This window comes from Microtus pennsylvanicus, chromosome 15 (assembly GCF_037038515.1).
Source record: "Microtus pennsylvanicus isolate mMicPen1 chromosome 15, mMicPen1.hap1, whole genome shotgun sequence".
Lineage (NCBI taxonomy): Eukaryota > Metazoa > Chordata > Mammalia > Rodentia > Cricetidae > Microtus > Microtus pennsylvanicus.
This window is the reverse complement of record NC_134593.1, coordinates 15,821,658-15,847,301: the sequence shown is the minus strand read 5'-3', so window position 1 is coordinate 15,847,301 and position 25,644 is coordinate 15,821,658. Positions and strand designations below refer to the sequence as shown.

At 39.8% G+C, this 25,644-nt stretch overlaps 1 protein-coding gene across 1 annotated transcript in view; it reads right to left on the bottom strand.

The window, feature by feature from the left end:
• The window catches only part of LOC142836132 (uncharacterized), a gene marked incomplete at its 3' end in the record, with an annotated part of 73,300 nt that overhangs the window by 21,600 nt on the left and 26,056 nt on the right, over positions 1-25,644 (bottom strand). Inside the window, exons 3-8 of the mRNA XM_075950143.1 lie at positions 9,816-9,933; positions 8,931-9,104; positions 8,244-8,350; positions 4,956-5,017; positions 2,166-2,202; positions 467-528 (exon numbers count right to left, since the gene is read on the bottom strand). Of these exons, the coding sequence (XP_075806258.1) occupies positions 467-528; positions 2,166-2,202; positions 4,956-5,017; positions 8,244-8,350; positions 8,931-9,104; positions 9,816-9,933 (560 nt within the window). The remainder of the gene's footprint in view (positions 1-466; positions 529-2,165; positions 2,203-4,955; positions 5,018-8,243; positions 8,351-8,930; positions 9,105-9,815; positions 9,934-25,644) is intronic.

The following is a 25,644-nucleotide window of genomic DNA, read 5'->3' as shown; positions in this document are numbered from 1 at the left end:
AAAAACTTATTACCATTTAGTTCTCAAAAAACTTAAAATAATTGAATACTTTATTTTTGTTTTTTTAACATGATCATCTTATTGACATTGATGTATATAATAATATGTAGCATAAACACAATGTGGTTTTAATAAAAAATCCATTTATAACAAGCCAACTTGTGGTTACATGACCATAGAGGACACATACTGTGGAATAGTTAGAGATTTTTTATTTATACAAAGATACCGTGTACATCAGAGGCTCACATTAAATAAACAAACATGTTTCATATGATAAAGTTTGAGACTTGACAATTTCTCAGAAACTATTTCTTAAATAATTCTGAATCCAAACTCATTTGAAGGTAGATCAAAAGAAGATAGAATTACATTTCTATATTATTTCCTCTGTTCATATTTTGAAAAAACCAAGCTGTTTTTGAAATTAGGGAGTTGGTAGTCAAGTATTCACCATCACTCTTACCTCTCTTAATCCGGAAAGACTTCTTCAACAGGGATTTTAGCTGTCTTGCTGGTCTTACTGCACTGTGGTATATTTTAAAAAGTAATATTTTAATATTCATATAAAAACATTTACCAAATGTTTTCCTAAAATACATTAGAGATTTACCATCAGCCATTAAATTGTCTTTCAATCAGTTGATTAGGTTTGGTGACCATTTCCTTAACACTTTTTCTCATGTGAAAAAAGAATTTAGTCCACTAAAAACATAGAAAGACACACACACACACACACACACACACACACACACACACTAGTTTCTCCATAAAACTTTTTTAATGCTGTAGTAACTGATGGTCACTCTTGTGCTCAATGTAATTAGTACCCTGATTCCACTTGTCATGTCATCATCTGTTTCTAGAGCATCACAGAAACCCTCTCTCTCAGGTTACTTTGTGGGCTCTCAATGCATGTGCTGCTATCTCTCACAAGGTTTGTTTGTGGACCATAGAATAGATTCCTGCTTCTGCTAGCACTCTGACAAGATACCATGGCGTAGGATATGCTCAGGCTGTCCCTTAGTAGTCCATTCATGAGTGGACTTGAAACTACAATCGGCCTGTTTCTATGCCAAATGAGCATTGCTATTAACTTAATGAGATAAAAATATGAACAAACAACAATAAAACTCAGTGGATAATTTCAGCTTCAGACAGTTTAGAACTCTTATTAGAAGAGAACATGGTTTTTACAAGGTGTGTTTTGAACAATTTTAGCTATGGTAATTTATGAATCTGCACCTTGGATATTAACTGTGATGCATTTTGGACCTTTTAACTTGGAGTAATTTATTAATAATTAGTAATAAGCAATTTACTAAGTTGTATCAAATGCTTTATGATACATGTTCCCACAAATGATAACACAATTGTCCTCTATTATGGAAGTAATCAATTAAGATGAGCACAGAACTAGCTTGACATACCACCTTTAATTTTCTGCCAAATCAGTGTCTGAGATAGCAGATCACTGACAGAAGGGGCCTTTTACTCTATGTTCATGTCCTACTGATGGGGAAGACAAAGCCCCTTTATAGACACATAAAGAGTAAACATGCCACAGTTTGGCTCTCTACATCCAGATAATCTACTGAGATCCAGAGACTTCATTACTATAGAAAACAGCTCACAGGAATGGAGAAGTGATGGATGGAGCACTGTGGTAGGAGGAAGGCATGGGATCTTCTCCCAACTATGAAAGGGTGCTAGACAGAACAAAAGGGCCTCTGCATGTGGAGATGGTGTCAAAGGAGGTAAACAATTTGATGATTTCTTGTAACACTATGTGATAATGCAGAATGATCCCAAGTTCTGTCAGCTTTCAGAAAGACAAATGCAATGAAGATCTAGTTCACTAGCTGATTTCAGGAAGTTTTGAAAAGGCACTAAGTGTCAGATGGACGTAGTGTGTGTGGTAAATATTAGGAAGCTCATTTTCCAAAACACTGAATTGGTACAGGAGAAGTGATGGTTGGGTAAAAACCTCATGCCCGTGATCTAAAAACAATAAATTTTCAGTCTAAAAATACATTGAAAAAAATGTGGGGTTGTAAGACAACACAAAAATTGAGTGTATAAATCAGTATCTATCTGAGAATACAACCAATAATTAGCTTGTTATCTTTGAATTTCCTTAGTCTTTATATATTGTTAGACCTTACCTGCAAGAAGGCTTTATGTCAGTGCTGAAATTTTCTTCTAAAAAAATCAAAATTAATTCATTACAATGCTAGAGAAATATAACATATAAAATTCTTAGGCAAATAGTATAATTTTTTGAGATGAATCTAGATTATTCTAGAGTAAATACTCCTTTGTAAGAAATTTCCTCATGGGGAATTCATTCATTCTCTTAATATTTCAAATCAAAGAAGACTTAAATTTAACAAGCATAATACCTAAAGGTAAACACCCACCCATAAACAATTGAGATGATCCTAAGTGATCTCTCTCAGACAGATGGAGAGTAGCATCCTTACCAGTATAAGCATCAATTGACTGTGTCACAGAATAGCTTCTATGGTTCTTGTTTGACTTTGAGATAATGACACTTGAGAAAAATTCTAGAGTCTAGAACAACTTTAATCCCAGCACATGGATGGCAAAGGCAGGTGGATCCCTGTGATTCCCAAGACAGCCAGAACTACCTAACAATGAGATGGTGTCTCACAAACAAAACAACAGAATCAAAATGGAAGAAAAAATCCATGAGCCTATACACATTTTTGTTCTTCAGGGAAACAAAGAATCTTGTTCAGCTTTTTAGTTAAAATTGTTCATTTTATGGTACAAAACGCTACCACTGGGACTACATGTATGGCTTTTGTCTTTTGTATCAGGGTATAACCTAACAGAAAGAAAGAGAAGAGGGGCAAAGACTTTTACCTAACAGCTCAAGGGAGTGCAACAGGATTCCTCTCCTCATCCCTGTTGAGGGAAGAAGTTCCTTAGTTATATCTGTGTTCCCAGCCTTATATGCAGCTTAAAGGATGCTCATGAAAGCAGGCATCATCTCCCCTGAAAAGAATTATTGGAAAGATCCCTCCCTTGGTAGTAATAACCTCGAGATCTACCTAAGGTGAGAGATCAGCAGAGAAGAAGCTGTGAGACTGCAGCAGCAAATTCCATGGGCTTCCTTCTGACATAGGATCATTGTACATGTTTACATATGTAAACAATAAACTCACTGAATCCTTCCCTAGACACTTGCAGCTTGCTTTTAGAAATAAACATTTGAGTTGGGCAGTGATGGTACACTCCTTTAATCCCAGCACTTGGTACCAGAGACATGCAGATCTCTGTAATTTCAAGCTTAGCCTTGTCTACAGAATGAATTTCAGGTTAGGCTCAAAGTCAACACACAGGAAAACCCTGTCTCACAAAACCAAAATAAACATAAGAAAACAAAAATGAAATGAAACCTTCATTTATTTTTTTGTCTTGATTAAAGTCAGAGAAACTTAATGTGCTTTTAAGCATTCCTCATGACTCAGGAAGGTCATTTGAGCCACCAACTAGTGGACTGGGATTGCGGCTCAGCAGGAAAGCCTATGCTTATTATGCAGGAGGCCTCAGTCAGTTCTCACCACCACAAATGCCATGAACAGCAAACTTTATAATACAGTGACACAAAGCTGTCTCCATTACAATAATATTGACTCTCTTCATCTTACCTCTTGAGGGAAGAGGGTTTTGGATTCTCTACCTAGTGTGGTTGCCACTGGCAACTGAGGTATAAAAGGCACTGTGATGTGAGTTACTGAAAGTAAATACTATGTGGCGCTCCTGCCACTGCCACAAAGTCTCTCCAGACTCAATGGAGAAGCGGACAATTCTTTGAAATACAGAATGATGTCATTTTCTACACTCTGCTTTTTTCCAATATTTATTCCTGAATCATTCTTTGCAGCATGGAAATGATATTCACCCTTACCATGTTCTATAAGAAAAACTAAAGAGAAAAGGACTGAAGGTAGGGATAATGGGTAGGGTGCTTGCCTAGAATGCTCCCAAAGCCTTGTGCTCAATGTCTAGCTCTTCAGAAAACCAAATCAAAACAAAAAAGAAGGAAAGAAGAGAAGGAAGGAAGGAAGGAAGGAAGGAAGAAAAAGAAAAGGAAAACATGTCAGGATTGATAAGTCTTCATAAACTCAATACATTCATTACAGAATGAAGCTTTCACCCCTAAATGGGAGATTTCTAAAGAAAACAATTATACAGTAGGACAAAACTGTCCAAATTGAGAAATTGCACAGACATTAAAGAGGTCAGAAGATTTTAATTATATCATAAGGTAGGAAATTCTTCAATGAAAGTTATTGATTACTGAGGTTGGTTTGTGACATAATTACATTCTAGTGACACCTACCTGTATACTGTTATGCAGTACAAAATACAAGACTTTTGTCATAAAACTCAAGGAGAATATGTATTTCTGATAATCCTATTTGCTGCAATGTGACTATGGAGGACACGTGTGTAAAGTTGATTTCTCCTTTATTCAAAGGCAGTACAGATATCAGCATTAATATAAAATAAGCAATGTTTTGACAATATATTTTCACAGTTGAAAGTTCTTTGAAATAAATTCTTAATTCTGACTTTTCAGAATATTTGAAAACCACAGAACTGCATTTATACTGGATTTCCTTAACTCCTTTTTGGGGATCTAAAATCTTTACTCTTCCTTATTTTCTTTTTTTTTTTTTTTTAATTTTTTTTTATTGATAAAAGGAGGGTAAAGAAAAGAAAAAAAAACAAATTTCCACCTCCTCCCACCAGCCTCCCATTTCCCTCCCCCTCCTCCCACTCTTCTCCCCCTCTTCCCACTCTTCTCCCCCTCCTCCCACCCCTCTCCCCTACCCCCCACTCCTCTCCCCCTCCCTTTCCAGTCCAAAGAGCTGTTCCTTATTTTCTTTAGGGAAGGTAGGAGCAGTTGGAGTCATTCTTACCTTCGTTGGAGTTGGCACACGTTTTCTTTGATTGTTCTGATTCTACTGCAGCTGCTCCTCCACTGTGACATATGTTTAAAAGTGATCATCATTTAACTAGTCATATAAAAATACTTAGCATGTTTTCTAAATTCCTTATTTTTGAGTCCCTAATATATCTCTCATTAGATATTTACAAATAATTTTTTGAAACAGGTCTCATTATGCAGTCCAGATTACTTTAAACCCACTATATGCATCATGTTGGTCTTGAAATCAAAGAGATCTCTGTGCCTCCTGTTTTCCAAGTTCTGGGATTAAAGGCGTGGGCAACAAGGCCCAGCCTAAGAACTCTATACTAATTCTTCAACAGTTGGTGATGATTAATGACTGCTGTCCTTCCCACCTTCCCTCAAAGAGAAGAAACAGAGAAAATTTATCTCTTGATTAAAACACTTTCTCTCTCTCTCTCTCTCTCTCTCTCTCTCTCTCTCTCTCTCTCTCTCTCTCTCTTGCACACACACACGAATGATAGCAGTGCTTTTTCCATAGATTTGCTTTGAATGCTCCAGTAACCTTGTATTTCTATGCTCGTGGTGTCAGTGTTCCTGTTCCACTCATCTGCCTGCTTGTCCCTAAGGCCCCACAGTCCTATCTGTCAGAACTCTTTGGAGGTATTTTGTTGAGTACTATGCTCTAAGTGGTCAGTATGTAAAAAAGTATTTTTTTTTTTTGCTTCTAAGCATCCTTCTGCCTGCATTCTTAGAAGCCATGACAGTTGTGGCACCTTCAAATTGTTTTAACAGTTCTTTTATGTGTGAATGCTGAAACCACCGCCTGGCTGTTTCTTTGTTCATAAGCCTTTTTGTGTAATCCTGAGTCTTTGTAACTCACGACCAGCTTCCAAACTCAAGGAAAGCAACGCTCTTTTGTCAGCTATATTCTTCCCAGGTCAGAGCTAAGACTGCTGTACTTCAGGGCCTATTGCCAGTATATTCTGGACCAGCAGTTTTATTTTCCTAGTTTCTGCTTTGGCTGTCATCACAGTCTTGGAACTTGCCATGGGGACTTTTCACCTGCAGTGTGAACCTTGTCCAAAATAGCACCGCTGCTGAAGTGATCGCCAGAAAACTAAGAAAACCTTCAACCTTGACCACTATTTCCCATGTCTTTTTAGCAGATAATGATCCCCAGTCTTACTAGATCAACAATCTAAACTTACTTTTTCATCTTCATATTTGATATGCGTTCCTGTTTACATCTGTGTATGCATTTGTGTCTGTTGATCCTAGTGCATGTTTTTTAGGTCAGAGGACATCCTTGACTGGCAGTCCTTGCCTCTTAACTTAGTTTTGAGGCAGAGTTTCTTGTTGTTAACAGCTGTACAAAGCAAGACTATCTAAAGTATAACTTTCCAGACAGTCTCCTGTCTCCATCTCCCATGTCCCTCAAGGTTCTCTGAGATTAAGATGCACACAGCATATGAGGCCCTTTCTGTGTTCTGAGGAGCTGAACTCTGAAATCTTGGGTTTGTGTGATAAGTACTTTATTCCTGAGACATGTTCCTAGTCGTGAATTCCTAAAACTGTGCTATTCCATGTCAAAGTCACAAGCATACTTTATTTGCTTCAAAAGTACCAGCTTTACAAATTTCTGTCTGTCTTGTATTAAAGGAAGAATAAATGACCTCAAATGGTTCTTCTTAGAGGGGAACACAGGCCCTCTAACTGGATTAGAGGTTTAATTGAAAGTGCTCTGCACTCAGAAGCCTTAGTTGCATAATTAATAGCAATACACTTAGAGCCACCTCTTAATTTAGACCCAAAGTCTTCTTCTAAAAATTGAGTGTTTTACAGCCAGATAGATGGCTCAGTGGGTATACATAATTGTCACAGTAGCCAAGAATTTGAATACCTGGAATTCAACAAAAAGTCAGACACTGTGTAAGGTATCTATAATCCCAGCACTTTTATAGTACAAAGAAAGTGGAGGTAGTAAGATACCAAAGAGGCTTCCCAACCTGCTTACCTGGAGTAAGTGGCCAAGTGCCAAATAAAAATAGAAAAAATGCCTCAAATAAGATGGAAGACAAAGCCATCACACAGTGCTATACTGTGTCTTGGCTGGGAATATCAGTGCATGCATGTCCTCTGACACAAAAACAAGTACATGAAGATGAGGGATGCTAAACCATGTTTAGAATATATGGTATGTCCAAAGTGTATTTTCAATAAAAACATACACAACACACAGGCTTTACTTTTTAATTCATCTGAGTTTAAACTTGTATGTATGAACAAAAAAGGTAATCATTTAATTTTTAATGCTGAAATCATCTTAAATACCAAGTGTCCATTTTAGAGCTGCTATTTCTGTGATAAAACACCATGACCAATATGAACTTGGGGACCAAAGGATTCATTTGGCTTATATGTCTGCATCATAGTTCATCATTAAAAGAAGACAGGGCAGGAACTCAAACAGGGAAGGAAGCTGGAGGCAGGAGCTTATAGAGGCCATGGAAGAGAGCTGCTGCTTACTGGCTTGCTCATTCTGCTTTCTTATAGAACTCAGGGCCATGAGCTCTGGAACAGCACCTCCCATGATGTGTTGGGCCCTTATCCATCAATCACTAATTAAGAAAATGCCTTACAACCAGATCTTATGGAGGCATTTTCTCAATGGAGTCTTAGTTCTTTGTACTCACTTTGGACAAGTGTCCCTATCCAGATTAGCTGTTTCAGGAGTTTGGGTGTACAGATTCACATCTGACTAACACAGTGTCAAGATAGTTCAGACAGGACAGGGGAAAATAATAGCATCTGGTAATATCATCTAATTGATGGATACCCTAAACTATTTGCTTACCCAAATTCACTTAAAGCAAAGTGAGTGATCAAAGAGACAACATGATTTGAAAAAAATATTTAAGTTGAACATATATAAGAAGAAAATATATAAGGAACAGGCTAAAAATAATAAAATTATACATTTCAGTGTTGATAATAAAGTTGACACTTTTCAAAGTAAACAACATTAATGTGAAGTTGCCTTAACAAGTAGAAAATTGCCAATCAAATCAGATTAGAAATGATCACTTGTTTTTGAATGGGAAGCTGAGCCCTGGTACACACTGTTCCTTTGTTTATGTTGGAACAGTCTCTTTTCCAGCTCACACTCCCTGTGAGCTAGTCTTTCTCAATATATGCTTATGAGTTGAAGCCATTTTCCCTCTAGCATTTTAGTGTTCATTACTTAAGCAATGACACCCTCAAGAACAACACTAAGATTGTAAAAAAGAAACGGTACCTATTTGGTGTAAGCTCCGAAGGTGCTTCTGCACCGTTCTCAATTAAAAACTCCGCCATTTTAAGTTGATTTTCAAACAAAGCGAGTTTATAGGGTGTCAAACCATACTGTAAAGGAAAAATTTCATTTTATAAATTGACATGCTTTTCAAATGAAAAATGTATCACAGATTTTGAAAACAAAATGAGTCACAAAGGGATAGATTTTCCTTCAGCCCTTGCTGCATATTCACACACACAGGGCTTCCCTTTCCTTTGAAACATCTTTCCCTGTCCAACAATGCCTGTGAACACCACTATTTCCAGAACTTCCCACAAACACTTGCTGGTTCCAAGTTTCTTAGCTCCATAGAGAGCTCAATTGCCCCTATCCTAAAACATGGAGATAGATTTCTGTTTTTTCTACAGACATTTATCTTAAAATTATTTTTTCTATTGTTTGTGTGTATGTGAAGTATGTGTGGGCCCAAGTCCTCTACTTGTTGAATTTTAAAGTAAAGCCCAAATCTGAAACAAAATGTGCTGTGCTGAGTTCCTTTAAGTTACCTACAAAACTATGAAAAACAGATTTGAAAAAAATGCTTTACTCTGAACAGATTCAGTGAGACTGCTTGAGCTTCAGAATATGGAAAGTGATCTGAGTGTCATTGCTAGAAGTACATTGTGAATGAAGTTGAATGATTCTTACCTCTGTTTTGGCTTTAATGTCTACATTATACTCCAGCAGTTTACTGACAACTGGTATGTTCCCTCTGCAAATGGCGTGGTGGAGGGCAGCATCGCCATTGGCATCTACAATGTGGGGATCAGCCCCGTGCCTGAGTAGAATAGAGATGCATTCTAAATTGTCCCGCTGGGCGGCCTGTGGGTATTGGATAAAGAAAGAGACACTGAAATCAAGAACTTTAATAAGCATTCCAACAATTCCATTGACTAGTTACCCTTGGATGAGACCAATAGTTTAGGTCATGCATATTATCCCTCTCAAGTAACCAGACATTCCTAAATTCATAACCTCCCCACCAAAGTTTTCCAAGTGGTAAAGTTTCAGAGGTGTGCCACCACACCTAGGTATTAAAGGATTTCACTAGCACTGTTTGGCCTTTTTTGTAGTGGGGGAGGTTGCTTGTTCATTTGCTTGTTTTGATAACTTGACACAGGTTGAAGACACCTGGAAAAAAGAATCTCACTTGAAGAATTGGCTCCACCAGACTGGACTCTGGGAAGCGTGTATAGTATTTTCTTGATTAAGGTTGATCTGGGAAGGCACAGCTTCTTAGGGGTGGTGGCATGACTGGGAAGGTTATCCTGAGTAGTATAAGATATCTGAGCAAGCCTTGGAAAAAGCCTCGGGAAAGCATTATTCCCCCATGACCTCTGCTTTATTTTCTGCCTCAGGTCCTGATTGAACTCCTGACCTGGTTTCCCTTCATGACTGACTGATGTGGAATTGTAAGCCAATAAGCCTTTCCTTTCCTGAGATGGTTTGGGCCAGTGTTTCATCACAGCAACAAAAACCAAACAAGGATAATTTCTAATCCATTTTATACCAAAAGTGTTTCACGATAGCTACCTTAATTAGGGGCGTGCAGCCTTCATCATCCTTCATATTAATATCGGTACAGTCGTTGGATGATAGCAATGTTACTACATTAGGATGATTATGGGCAGAGGCGTAGTGAAGTGGACTCCTACAAATTGAGAGGACATTTTAGGAAATTACAGATTATTATGTAAAGGCACACTCAAGTAGACACTAATGTGCATTTCCTTCTGATGTAAAAGAAGAAACTAAAATTTTCTTATTTACTTATTTCTCTACTCAGGTGTTCATTTTCTGTGCTAGGCATATAGCGCATGGCTGTCCCATTCAAGGCGAGTGCTCTATCACAAGCTTCACCCTTCCTCAGAGCAGCCTCTCTGGATAACAGGAGAATGCCCAGTAGATTGAACTCAGATTGGATTTGAATCCTACGCTAATCACCGAGGGTTACTAGTTACAACATAGACCTCCTATGAACTCCACAAATCAATCTCTCCATCTGTAGAATGGGGATTCAACACTGCAGCTCTCTTACACAGTGCTGCTGTGACGCTTCAACTCACATCTTCAAGAGCACGTACAAATGCTTCCAGCACCTGACAGCTCAGTGTTGCTAAATACGATTACAATTTGTTCCTAATGGTAACAAACAGAATATTTCAATGAAGAGAAATAGCAGAATTATACCTACTGCAGATGTGAAAGTTTTTACTCAAGTATCTTTACAATATTTTAAAACTATATTCCCTAAGCTGGCCTTGAACTTGGTAATCCTCCCAGTAGGTAGGAATGCAGGCAGTTCCACCGCACCCACCTTACTCTTTATTTCACACTTTAGCATCGCTGATGTCTGCCACTTATAATTCATGATATTTTATGACTAAAATTGGCGATGTTTTTTACTTTGCTACCATACAAAATAAAAGGTCACCATGCAGTCCATTGTGCCTGACATCCAATGAAATATGACACAATCCACAGGCCCATGACACATCTAAAGGTCACATGTATCTATGTAAATTTCTGCTCTTAAGACTATGAAATGTAAACTATTTAGAATAGCAATAACAACAAACAAAAATCTAAAATTTCAGTCATCAATACTTTAATTTTTTGCATTTCTCTTTGCCCAGAATTAATGTTTCTATATTTGCTGCCAACAGGGACACAACATAGTCCTCAGTCAATAGACAAAATGTCCATGTTAATATAGACACCAGGTAGTAGCAGATGGCTTTGCCTTATACCTCCATGAATTAGCACCAAAACTTATTAAATCTATCCAGAAGGAGATAACCCATGGTATCATAGCTCCCTTGCTTTGATTTTCAAAAAGTTTAAAGACAAAAATTACTAGGGATTCAATTGAGCATCATTCGTTGTTTTCAATATTTAAATTTATAGAACGTCAGGAAAGCTGACTGAACAGAGAAATGTAATATCTTAAGAATGAGAGGGTCTTGAGAGCTAGTAGGTTTGTATGCTGTACAGTAGATATCTAAGTTACATGCAGGGAATAAGTGGATTGGCAGAATGGATAGATACAGCTGGAAAATTCAGTGTTTTTAAAGAATATACTTATTAAGCAAAAATACTTTGAAACAATAATTTACTGTTCTATTATTTGTATGAAGCTCTAATTTGGAAGACTGAATAACTATAGACTAAATAACCTCACAACTACAGACATGATCAAGAAGCATGTGAGCTATGGAGAATCTACTGTTGAGGGTCATTGTTTCCTGCCTATAATCTAGTGAGAAACAGGAAACAAGGACTAGGAAAGAGGGCTGCAGTGATTGTTACAACTAAGTTGGAAAATCACTCACCCTGCAAGCCTGAGACCCCAACTTCAGAACCCCCAGCACCTTGAGAAACTGGTGCTGGAGATGTGGATACAGGAGGATCCCCACATCTATCTTGCCAGCAAGTCTAGGTCAATCAGTATACTCCAAGACAATCAGTCAAACACAGCGGGGATTTTGGTGAGAGAATCTGTCTAAAAAGCTGAGGTGGAGGAACCACAGGGTGGTTCATCAGGTGAGGGCACCTACTGGCAGAGCCAATGGCCTATGTTCAATCCCCAGAATCCACAATGTGGCAGAACACAGCTGTCAATAGTTCTCTTCTGACCTTCAGACACTTGCTTGGCATGTGTGAGGCACAGGTGCACACACACATATGATTTTTTTAATGAGATGAAAAGAATTTTTCAAAGAGAATGTCAACCATTAGCCTTCATGTATTTACCAAAACACACACAACATGTATATAAGGGGCCAGGGGACAGAGTTATAGTTCAAGTTGAAAATTTCTTTATGAAATCCCTCAGCAAGCATAAAACAGACATAAGATTTCTTGTTAATTCTTTGGGTTTTTTTTGGCTTTGAGTTGGCTTTATATGTGAAAATTTATCCTATGATACAATTTTCTGTGTTGCATATAACATAGCATTAAAACATATACGTTAAAGGGCTGGAGAGATGGCTTGGCATTTACAAGCTCTAGTTTTTCCTGCAGAGGACCTGGGTTTGATTCCTAGCACCCACACAGCAGATCACAACTGTCCATGACCCCAGTTCCAGGAGATCCAACACACTCTTCCTATGCTTGTGTGGTATACTGAAAATACATACAGCCAAAACACTCAAACCTAAAAAATTATAAGTGTACACATAAAAAGATGTATATGGTTTCCTTAGCTAAATTCCTTTACAGCCCTCAATAAAGTGCTCTAAAAGAGACAATGTAAAGGGATTTGTAAACTAACTGAAGTTCTTTGTTTTGCTTCTCTTAAAGAAAGCCTCGGAGCTGCCCTTCCAAGGTGTGCAGGTTTCAGGTGCCTAGGAGCTTAAAGCAGGTACAAACCCAGAGGTCTCCATGAAAGAAGAGCCTTAAGCATGACATCTGCCCTCCCACAGGCTGCAGATCTGGAAGGTATGTTTCTCCCTGGTAGACCCTGACTGTCCCCAACAGTTTCTGCCCCTCCTGCCCCTCGCCCCTCCCCAAGCCCCATTACCTGCCCCTCCGGTCGCACTCGTTAACATGGTGTCCACTGGCATTGATCAATCTCTCGACTAATTTGACATCGCCCACACTGGCCGCCCTTTGGAATCGGCCCACGGGATCGTACCCAATTAGGTACAAAGGAAATCGCTGCTGTCTTCTACCCAGGCACCGATGACCCAGGCATGCGGGCCACAGGCGGGTATACCAGCGAGACCGCTGAGGGGCCCGAATGGTTAGGGCATCATACTCCATATCCTCCTGCATGTTAATGCTCAAGGCTCTACAGGCCATCCTGGCCCTCCCGATAACCCCGCCCCTCCTCCCAGCCCTCCTGGCCCTCCTGGCCCTCACGGGCCTACTACCCCTCCCTTCCTTCCCCTTTAACCAACCCCACCCTCCCAAACCCAATAGTAAACGTTCAAAATCTGGTAAAAACTCCCCACTGAACCAAATAAGCGTCCTGCTTGGGCAGATCCTTGGTTCAGTGTGAGCTGAATTCTGAGTCACTCTTAGCAACACAGTTCTAGGGGCATAGTGATGCGCTATGACCTCACAATGGTACTCAGCAGCTGTGCACCGAGGTTGTGTTCTGTGCGTGCCCATGTCAGACTCCAGCGTCAAAAGCATACAGTGCTCAGTACATGTAGACAAATATTGTATGTTTTCTCTTTTAAGGATGTTATGGTTCTGATATGGGAACTTCAATCTGAATACCCACAGAGGTATGGAACCTAGTAAGGGACCAGGAGGGAGGAGAGGAAAGGAAAGAAAAAAGTCTATAGTGTTATTTAGCTATTTAGGAAAACTAGAATTGGATGGTTTAATGAAAGGGGGATGGGACAGAAAGGTAAAGGAAGGAAAATGGAGAGGGACAACCAATACTAAAGGTCCTTTGAAAAACTATATGGACACTGACTATCCCGGAATCTTCCTTTACATATGTGAAAGGAACCCACAGGGAGACAAAAAACAACAGGGGAGTGAAGACTTCAACTAGATATCTTGTGCCACCAAATTAAACCTCCAGTGCCAGGAACAGGTTACAGCCTGTTGAGTCATTCACCAAAGGGACCCATGGAAACCACCAAATGGCACAGGCTATTGCCAAGGCTCTTGGTTGCTCACACAACCTGATGTTAAGGTCTTGTCTCTTGAGGGAACACTTCTGTCACTGAATATGGAGAAGTTGAGCTGGTGTCTAACTATATTATTCACCTACTAACCACAGTTCACTGTACTGGAAGGTACTCTACATGCCCCTGGAGGAGAAAAGTAGTCCTCAATACCTCTCAGCACAAACCCTTCAACCTATAACCAAACCCAAATGGAAGGAAGCTCACAGATATTTATATCTAGGGGATCCAACACCCTCTTGTCTCTTTGCAGGCACCAGACATGCACACAGTGAACATACATATATGCAGACAAAACATACATAGACATGAAATGTGATCTGTAGATATTGAGAAGTAATACATTTATGTAGTAAGTTTACTCTTTTAAAGTATATAACCCAGTAGGTATTTTTTTTACTATGTTCTTACAATAATGCAACCATTATTCGATTTACTTTTAAAATAATTTGTCATTTGAGAAAAACCACTTTATTCATTAGCAGTTACTCTTCATTTCTCCAGACCCCCACCACCTATTAGTTACCAAGCTAACTTTCTGTTTCAAGTGTCTCATTCTGGGTATTAAAGAGAAATCAAATCATCTAATAAAGAAGTGTCTCATTCTTCAGTCCTTTGGCTACTTTCAACTCAATGTTTGTGATATTTATTTATGTTATAGGATGTATCCTTTCTCTACCCCTTTCCATGACTAGAAACTAGACCACTGTATTAACACACCACCCTTTGTTTACCTACTCATCAAGCAGTAGGTAATTGGGGTATCTCCTTTTCTATATATATATAAACGCTCAGTTGCTAGTAGTTGCACCAGCAGTAATGTTCCTGTTCTCTGGTATGTTTACACTCTCACATATGTCCCAGCACCTGTGAATGCTAGACAAGTGCTTTCCCTGTGACTTATATCCTCAGCATGCAACATGTACTTTTCAATTCTTAGACCATATTTTGCTGTCCAGCTTCAAACTCATATATGATAGACACACCACACACACACACACACACACACACACACACACACACACACACACACACACCTCTACCAAGTGCTGGGATTGCAGAGCTGTGAAACCAGGACTGACTTATCTTTTGTATTTTAACCATTTTAATGATATCAAGTATCATCTCATTGAAATTTGATTTGCAACACTTGACGGCTGATGGTGTTGAACATCTTCCAGTGTGCCAGTGGGACATTTGGAAATCTTTCCAGGTCCCACAGCATGTGGGTGAGGTTCAACCCGCAGCTGGTAAGGGACAGACAAGTATGCCATGTAGATGAAGATTGAGTGCAAAGTTTTATTAAAAGGGGAGGTGTAGTAGGGAGGAAGGGATGGGAGGAAGGGACAGAGAGAAAGAGAAAGAGAGAGAGGGAGGAGGGAGAAGGAAAGAGGATGAGACCTGCTTGCCTCAGTGGGGGATAAAGAGAAAAAGAGAGAGAGGGAAGGGGGGAGGGAGAAAGAGAGGGAGAGCACTAGAGAGACTGAGAGTGAACAGAGGGTCTCTTAAAGGGACAGGATACCATTTGCTATATAGCCAGGCAGATGGTGTGAGGTGCTGTGTGAGGGTGTACCTGAATACTAACAACATTTCTCTTCAGATCCATTTATTGCCCTCTGTGTCACTGGGCTGTCATTCTAGTGTTGAGTTATAAGAAATCTTAAATTCTGAAGAAAATTCCCTATAGGCTTATATATGATTATATACAACACATGAGAATAAATCAAAGAACAGGGGATATATAATGATTTCTTCTGGACCCATGTATGAGGCAAGCTCACACTACCCCCAAGCTCATGCACAGCCCTATGTTTTCCTTACTAGCTAGCATTTTACAAGCATTTGCTTATTTAGGGAGGGAGAGAAATATAAGAAACACTTCTGTTTTTAATTTTTAATGGAAAGAAAACAAGGGAAAAAGCCATTGAAATGGCTCTGCACCTAAGACCATATTCCATACAAGCCTGATAACCTGAATTCCATTCCTGGAATCCATAATAGGAGAATTAAACCAACTCCCTGATGGTGTCCTCTGACCTCCACCTTATCTTTCATACACACACACACACACACACACACACACACACACACACACACAGAGAGAGAGAGAGAGAGAGAGAGAGAGAGAGAGAGAGAGAGAGAGAGAGAGAGAGAGAGAGATGCGCCAAGGATGATCACTGCTTATTGGCCTGTGCTCTATGGCTTTCTCAGTCTGTTTTCTTATGGGAATGAGGACCATCTGTACAGATTGCTGCTACCCACAGTAAGCTGGACCTTCCTACATCAATCATTAATCAAGAAAATGTCTTCAATGACTTGCCTACAGGAAAATGTAACAGAGAATGTCCCTCCTTCTTCCCACATTATGTCTAGGTTTGTGTCAACCTGGCAAAAATTAACCCCCACAGCAGCACCCAAGGCTCAGGTGTTACTGTAGAAGAGGGAGCAAGAAAGGGTGTAAAAGTCAGAGTTGGGGGAGAATTGCTGGAAACTGGGTCTTCAGGAGAGGACACAATGACTGCACTCAGGAATTCCATGCAGCCATGTTTTCCTGCAGCAGAGCTATATAATACTGGGGCTTCACCACTCCAACATTCATTGAGAAAGGCTCATAAGGTCCCATCCCTCTATGTGGAACTATGAGAAGTTAATGGAGGGTAGGTGAGGGATCAGCATAAAATTTTTACAGAGGAGAAAATGCAGGTAAACCATTAACCAACTGTTTTTTCTCTCTACCAAATAATTTAGTGATATGAATAATATTTAGCACTTGGGCAGTAGACTGGTTGCCACCTTAAAAATCCACCAAAAAGCTACTGATGCCATAAAGAGTTTTAAATGAATGATTTCTAATTAATGTATTTTAATAGAAAACTCTTAAATATGCAAACACTTTAGTAAATTTTTGTCAGCATTCAGAAAATGCTTTTCTTTAAAATTTCTATAGGTTTTTCATTCTTCCTGACATAGATTGTGAATGTCGGCATACTGATCCTGAAGGAGGTGCTTACAAGGAACAAGGATGTACTTGAGCAGAACCTAGACAGAAAAGCACGAGTAATATCCTCAATCTCAAAGGCTTTAGAAATAGGTTAGCATAAGCCAGTAGGGCAGATTGAGAGCACCACTCATAGTTGAGAATAAAATTATGTAAGAACCCCTACATTACAAAACGAGAAGAATGCAATATGCTTATGTTTGCACCCAGACTTTGTCATCATCTACCTAAATGCTGGATAGTTTTCCATTGTTATCTAGTCAACAACCATGTACTAGGACAAGCAGTAGACTCACGAAATGATCCACTGTTCAGCAACCATATGATATAACCCTCCCAAATCAGATGGACAGCATGTCCACACTGGTCATATTCTATGTACATGTAGTACAGGGAACTGCTGGAGCACACAGAAGGCTTATGTGTCAGACTTGGGCCAGCACTATAGGCTCTAAGGTGGAGAACAGTGAAGACAAAGTAAGCCAGAAAGACAGAGGCAGTACCTGCAAACAGCCAGAGGTGAGAAAGCACACATCTGGTGGGAAGCTACAGAGAAAGAAGTGGATGGGGCAGTTGGTGAGAGGTGAGGATGAATAACTGGATGATGGAGGAAGGTAATTGTTAATTAATAAAGAAACTGTTTGGCCCTGATAGGTTAGAACATAGGTGGGTGGAGTAAACAGAACAGAATGCTGGGAGGAAGTGGAAGTGAGCTCAGACTGGATAGCTCTGCTCTCTGGGGCAGACGTGATGAAGCTCCGACCCAGGATGGACATAGGCTAGAATCTTCCCGGTAAGCACACCTTGGGGTGCTACACACATTAATAGAAATGGGTAATCAAGATGTAAGAATTAGCCAGTAAGAAGCTAGAGCTAATGGGCGAGGCAGTGTTTAAATGAATACAGGTTGTGTGTTGTTATTTTGGGGCAGAAGTTAGCCAGGCAGCCGGGAGCTGGTGGCAGGAATGCAACCTGCAGCTCCCACAACAGAATGGCTGCCCAACGTGTGGACAACTGTATCCACATAAAGCCTGAGACAGCTTGGGAAGTAATTATAGAACAAAATGAAAGCATTGCGCCTGGTTTCTCGGTTCTGCTCTGCTTGCTAGAGGCAAGCAAGTGCTCTCATCTAAGAGAGGCTTCCTGACTCAGCTTTAGCTGCAAACCTTGCAGCTCTTTTAAGAGATCCTGCCACGAAACACTTAAATGGTGTTGATGAAAGCCGACTGAATGGTTGTTTGTTTTCAGCAGTAGCAGGGAAAAAAATAATCTGTGTTGTTTTAAAATGCCGGCTTTCTGGGCCATCCTGCCAGGGCAAACTCTGACTGTTTGAGGCAGGAAGGCTGACTACAGAGAGAAGACTTGTGTGTTGGCTGTAGAAATAATACTGCAGCTTACTTGCTGGCAGGGACCTTGAAACACCATAGACTTGTGGCAATAAATGTGGCTACAATGGTACCTCCTCAAAGAGGCTGGAAAGCTAAGGAATGGGCGGGATCCAGCCGTCAAAGCCACGACTTTAGTCCTACTGATATTGCTTGGCAAATTAAAGACTCAAGTGGTCAGAAAAAGAGAGATATACAGTAAAGAGAAATTCAAATACAAAGAAAACTTCTAAATGATTTACAGTGTGTTAAAAATGTGCAGGCTAAAAGTTGAAGTTCTTAAAGTAAAAAAAAAAAAAGGAAGAGAATTGTTGGGTGTGGTAGTACACACCTTTAATCCCAAAACTTGGGAGGCAGAGGGAGATTGACCTCTGTGACTTCTAGGTGTGTTAGCACACGCCTTTAATCCCAATGCCTCGGAGGCAGAGACAGGCAGATCTCTGAGAGTTCAAGGACAGCCTGGTCTACAGAGTTATTCCAGGTCAAAGATACAGAGAACCTCAAAAAGCAAAAAAATAAAAGTAAAAATAAACAAAATAGAGGTTAAAATAAAGCGCAGAAAGATGGAAAATACACAGAGAATTTTGATACTGTATGCTATTATGCTCTGTTTGAATTGCTTTAATGCTGAGGAAGGAGCAACAGCTGCTAAAAGATATTTGTTTATAAATGCTGCTGAACCAATCCAAAACAAATATTTTGAAAATACCTTGACATCAGAATTTGGATCTAAGGATATGATACTTTGGAAAAGAGATTCTTCCTTTCTTTTCACAGAAGATGACACCCTGTGAATTGCTTCCATCCCAATATGGTATGATAGACCACTCCCTCCTGAAAGGTTGCTGTGAACACCCTCAAAAAATTACTTCACTCAATTGATGACTGAGATGAACCTAACACACAGGTTATACCCTGAAATATCTGATTAACAGCACCCCCCCATACAGCAGGAAGCAGTTTGGAGAGAAATAACTGTGCTCATATTCCCAAATATTGTTTATAAATGTTCTTTTACATTTAAAGGGGGATTTTATATAGATATGAATAATTTACATTGATATGGATTTTGCTTTAGTGATTTAAATTTAAGGTCAATTTTGTTATATGTATATGTATTTCCGATCTTGATTAAGGTATTATGATTGTGTAGTTCGCTTAAAAATGTAATGTATATAGGTTGTTAATGGATAATCATAATAGTCAAGTTTGTAGTCATGTTAGTTAAGATTTTCTAGATGTACATAGATATATTTTAGATAGGCATTTTTCATATCTTTCAAAGATTATAGAATATGGCATTTAAAATGTTTTAATAACTTAGGGTTTTTCATGAAAATGAGACACTCTGCTCCTGGCATCACCAATCTACTTCAGGAAGAAGATGGGCATCGAAGAGGACCCTTATAGAGTTTGATAGCCATTTGGGCAAGAAACTGCTCTTGCCTGGACTGTTGCATAAACTGGACACAAAGAACCCGCAGAGAGAGGACTGCTGAACTTGCCTAAAGGTGAGATGATCTTTTGGGGTTCCTGAATCATGAAAGAGTCTGCAAGACATTCTGCAGGACACAGCAGATAGTGACTGAACTGTCTTTGAAATTTCCTGCTTCATGGAAATGTCTGCTGGAAACTATGGGCCTGAAGGCCGAAGATGGATGCCCCAACAGTACAGAGGAACTTTGGGTGACTGTCCAGGCAGCAAGATGTCTCTGTCATTTCTAGAGTTTTGAAAGTTACGTATTTTTTGTTTGCTTAGGTAATACTGTATTCTTCTGGAGTCTTTGAAGGAGTTAAAGAATAACTAGATAGTTATAGTAATAGTTTTCCATTGTTATGATAAAAGATAAAATAGATATAAATATTGTAACTGTAATTCTTAATTGATAACTGTTTTGTTATATGTAATTTTGCTATATTAAAGTTAAAGCCTTCCTTTTTTTTGTTTAAAGAGAAAAAGGGGAAATGATGGAGGAAGATCATTGGTTAATTAATAAAGAAAGTGCTTGGCCCTGATAGGTTAGAACATAGGTGGGTGGAGTAAACAGAACAGAATGCTGGGAAGAAGATGAAGTGAGCTCAGTCTCGATAGCTCTGCTATCGTGAAGAAGCTCGACCCCGGATGGACGTAAGCTAGAATCTTCCCAGTAAGTGCACCTTGGGGTGCTACACACATTAATAAAAATGGGTAATCAAAATGTAAGAATTAGCCAGTAAGAAGCTAGAGCAAATGGGCCAGGCAGTGTTTAAATGAATACAGGTTGTCTGTTGTTATTTCAGGACATAAGCTAGCCAGGCAGCTGGGAGCTGGTTGCAGGAATGCAACCCGCAGCTCCTTCAACAACTGGAGAACTTAATTGATAAGGCTTGGTCACTTTATTCATAGGCCACCTACCTAATTTTCTGACCTATCAGACCAAGCAGTTTTCTTTATTGATTAACCAATGAAACAACAAATTGACAAATGACCTTCCCACATCAGGGTTTTATACTATATGTCACATTCTCACCAAGGTCAAGGATTAACATGTTACAGGCTTTGTCTCAAGGACTGATGAATTCACTTGAGTCATGTCCACTAAATTTCCCTATATGGTCCATCAGGATGAGAAATGGTTATACTGGTGGACTCCTAGTGGAAGTCCAGCAGCTCTGGATTTGCTTCATTTCTTTTGTGAAGCCCTCCCCTGTGCATCCTTAGCTAGAGTAGAGTCCCAAACACCTCCATTTGCAGACACATCTTAAGTATACCTGGGCCAAGGCTTTTCCTCATCTGCAATCATTCCATTCCTAAGGTTATAAACATGTTGAAACTTCATCTTCCTAATGTGCACTGATACTGTTGTACCACACAGATTCTAGCAGTCTGAGTCTCCCTGATGCTTTATTCTGAACCCCACAGCTCTTTCATTTCTTTAGGCATCCTGCACATAGCCATGCATGTTTGTATCCAGTGTAACTTCCTCAGCTCTGAACTGGCTGCTGAGCCTTATGCACTTACCTCTGTCCATTCACAAGTCTACAGTAACTCATGCTTTTTTCTTCACAGTATCTCCTGCTCCACCATTAGGAACATACACCTTCAAAGTAATATCAGTTCCCCTCTTCATCAAACATGCTTATTTCACACACCTCATAGCCCCCAAATCACTTCATTTCCTGTTTCCTTTGGGGTTAAGATAAACCTCCAATCCACTATGATTCTCTTGCTGGGAATCAGGGTTGCATGGCGAGTAATTTGTAGGGTTCTGAGGATCTTTTCCCAACAAAGATCAGAAAGTTGGAATTGCCCTGAAAAGTCAACCTTATGATTGATATATCTATGTCATCTTATGGCATGCCTAAATCTCATCAACTGCTGGTACACTGGCAGTAAGCTCAGGTCATGCTCCCTGCAGGCAACGTTTGCTATACTTTCTCGTTCTACTGTCACATGATGCACAGGCAATACCCATATATTTTTCCTTTATACTCAGCAAGATCTCATCATCAACCAGGGGTCAGAAGTTGACCTCCTGCACTGGATATAGGGTGCCATGCTGCCTCTCGATGATTGTGGATTGTCGCATTCTGTAAGCATAAGCATGTCTTTCAGCTGATGTTCATGTGATCCATGAACACCTGACACAGCTTTGAACACCAGAATTTGATCTGAATTATTCCATCCAAATGACTGCTAGTGCCTACTAGTGATAATCTCTTGACTGAGGTGATAAACTCTTGACTTAGCACAGAGCACGCTCTGAGACACTAAGGGATGTGTTGGATGACTGCCCTCTGCTGACATGATATACACAGACTTGTTAGCAGACCTGAGAAGAATAATAAGCTTTACAGAAGGCTGATCCTGCAATGTGTTGACCATTATGGGATTTTTTTTCAATCAACATTTGCCTGTGTGGTTATTCAAAACATAACAAATCTATGGAGATTATCTACTGTCCATTTTTAATCTTAGCACTTGTAATGAGGAAGCAGGATGACCTGCTGAGCCAGTATGAGGACAGCTGGGGAAACATTATACCTTGTCTCAACAAACAAAACACACAAATAAAATATACTCTACCTCTAAAACCTCGCCTACCAATCCTTTCTAATAAATAGAACTTACAATTCTCCTTAACAGTTTCATCTTAGGAAGATATGGTGGGCAGAAGAAGTGATTTTTCTAATCTAAGTATCTTGCTCTTGCCTTTCCTTAGGTTCACATACAGACTGGATGGAATTGGGTATGACCATTTGAATTACTGAGCAATGTACACTGATGCTATCAAAGTACTGTGTCTATGACAATCTCTGCCTTTCCCTGAGTTATGCTGGTGCAGCATAAAGTGTCAGGGTCTGAGGCCAAACCATGCTGATCCCTTCAAGGGACTATAGAGAGAAGCCATCAGAGACACTAAGATTCCTTGGCTAGAGATTAAATCAAGCCAACCCATTCCAATTGAGGTGGGCTGTTTAACTACTGTTGATACTCCAATCCCCAAACTTCAGAATTCAGTTCAGGGTGGAGTTCAGACACCTACACCCTTGATGAGTACCTTGGTATCCTACCCAAGTGTCACACATTTGTTATAGGACTGGCTGTAGATAAGCAACTTGTTGCTGACAGTAAGAGCTGACCCTGCCCAGGAACTCTGCCTACAGAGACTTTAGGGAAATCACTCCCTTATTTGTCAGGACTGTTAATAATGTTGTACAGTCTTCAGTTGGGAGTCACTAGCTACAGAGTACTTGAAAGGTGACTCACATTGCTAGGAACCTGAAAGTTTTTATTTCCCTTCTTTAAAGAAAAGCAGCTAAATTGAAATAGTCAGTGCCTAGCCAGGGCCTGGCCATCCCACACGGGACCTCTCATCCTAGCTGCTTTTCCAGGAATGCTATGGATTTAGTTTTCTTGGTTCTACAGCTTCTTGTTTCAACATAACAACAAACACTGTATGTCTCTCAAATAGAACAAATAAACAACAGTAATGTATTAATATGAGTGCATCAGTGGAAAATCAGGCATAACCAGAATTGGGAAATCATGACTGTGGCTCACACGCAGGAATGGACACACCTTGGGAGCTTCTTCAGGGACAGTTTGAGGCAGAATGGGCATAGAGGAAAACAGAAAGCAGCAGTGCTGAGGCCACACAGGTCAAGTAACAAGCAGACTCTCAGCTCCCCATCTACGAAGCTCCTGTCGAGGTCCCGGGTCTTGTCTGACCCCGGGCACTGGCTAAGATCATGCAGGTTTCTGTCCAGGGCATACAAAATTCCATTCAGGAGCTGTCAGCATGAGGAGCTAAGGTTGGGAATGGTGACTCACTGCCATTAATCATGTCCTGGGGTCTTACTGCTGTATTCTGGCTTGTGTATGTATTGCTCAAAATTCTAATCCTCCTCGCTTTTCTTTACTTCACCTTGATGTTATTTTGAAGAAGGGTTGGAATATGTAGAACTGACTGACCCAGAACTTGCCATGGAGAAGAGGGTAGCCCTGAGCTCTTGCCTCTGCCTCCTGAGTCCTGGATTGAAGACACTCATCAGCAGGCCTGAATTTCCTGTCACCTTCTCCATCCTCAACCTGTGTATCCACATTTTCTGGGCCACTTGGTTATTAAAGTGATGTTTAGTGCCTCAGTAAGTCAATTTCCTCATGACAAAGCTCTTACGTGAAGCTCCCCATGAGACAAATGTCAAAACAATTCCCAGTCACAGGACATGTCAGCTTTTTTACTTTTTCCTCTTTTTTTCTAGACAGAATTTGTCTGTGTAATAGTCCTAGCTGCACTGGAACTAGCTCTTGTAGACCAGGCTGGCCTTGACCTCAGGGAGACCCACTGTTTCTACCTCCCAAGTGCTGGGATTAAGGTGTGCATCATCCTGCCTGGCTATATCACAGTTTTCTGAGCCCTCTCACAACCAAGTTTTTCATTGACTTTGAACCTTTAGGAAACTTGAGAAAATACTTACATATCACACAGAAGGGAGTGGACACTAAGGTAGTGTCAAAGCTGGTATTAACATTCCAAAATCAAACCAAAAACAAAGCACTGCGGGAACTCCCAATATAAGATATGACTAATCTAAATGTTACCCAGATGAAAAGTGACGGATCTGCTCCATAGCCAACAAGACGTGATGCTGAAGAATGATCCTGAACCCACACAGAGCAGTAGGGACACCAGAACTCTGCATAGATACCTGGCAGCCTAAGACAATTAGCATGCCTACTTCATGTACCTGTTCCTACATGTACCCAAAATCTTCTCTCTCTGATTGGAGGTGATCCAGTCTAACTAATACAGTACATAGGGGTAGAAAGTTAAAAGCCAAGAGCAGAAGTTGGAGAGATGGCTCAAGTGTTAAAAGGATTTGGTGCTTTCAAAAGGCTCCAAACAATCCTCTATAATATGAGATGCATTGCCCTCTTCTGGCATCTGAGGGAACTGCATTCTTGTGGGGCATGACTAGTAAGAAAAATACCATTCATATAAAAGAAAAATAATGAGCCTAAAAAGAAAAGCACATCAACTGCAATTCAGAGCTAACAGCCAGTATAAAAATCTGTTTCCCAAAGTGGCTTGGAAGGTCATTATCTTTTATGTTTATCACTGATGCTGTATTGTACAAAAAACAAGGTTTCCTGGTTTCTTTTATACTTCCACAATGAATATTTTTATTGCCTGAGAGCCTATAGAACATACAAACATGTATTTCTCAATAATTTGGTCTTTATGATCAATTCACCGAAGCGTGTCTATAGAGTTCTATATTTTATGGATAGCTAAATATATGACAGCTTGGATACAGTTTGGATACTGACAGATCACATCAGAAATTGTGTATTTATGGAGTCAGCCACACATGACACCAATCCCCTGTATTTCCCTTGCTGGGTGGGAACACACTATGTTGTCTATGATATCTGGATCTTGTGTAGATGCATTTATGCCTGTGAGTTCAGTGATTATAGGAGTGTGAAACCACACCTGACTAAAGAAGCTAGACTTAAGTATGAAAAGTTGTAATTGCTTTTTTATTCAAAAACATAGATTTTTTTCTCAAAAGGGTCTTTAAACGGGCAGTAAATATAAACAATGAAAAGCCTTAGCAAATTGGGAAAAGCAAGAAAAAGAACAAATAACATCAATATAACAAAAACCTAAACAACCCAAAACAAAACCCTAAACCAAAAACCAAAGAAAATGAAGATAAGTAGCATTCTCTCTCTGCAGATTGAACAACACAGAGCGACAACATATGCTTTGCCTTGGAGACATAAGAGGAAGACAGTCAGCAGGGTGGTGGTGGCGCACGCCTTTAATCCCAGCACTTGGGAGGCA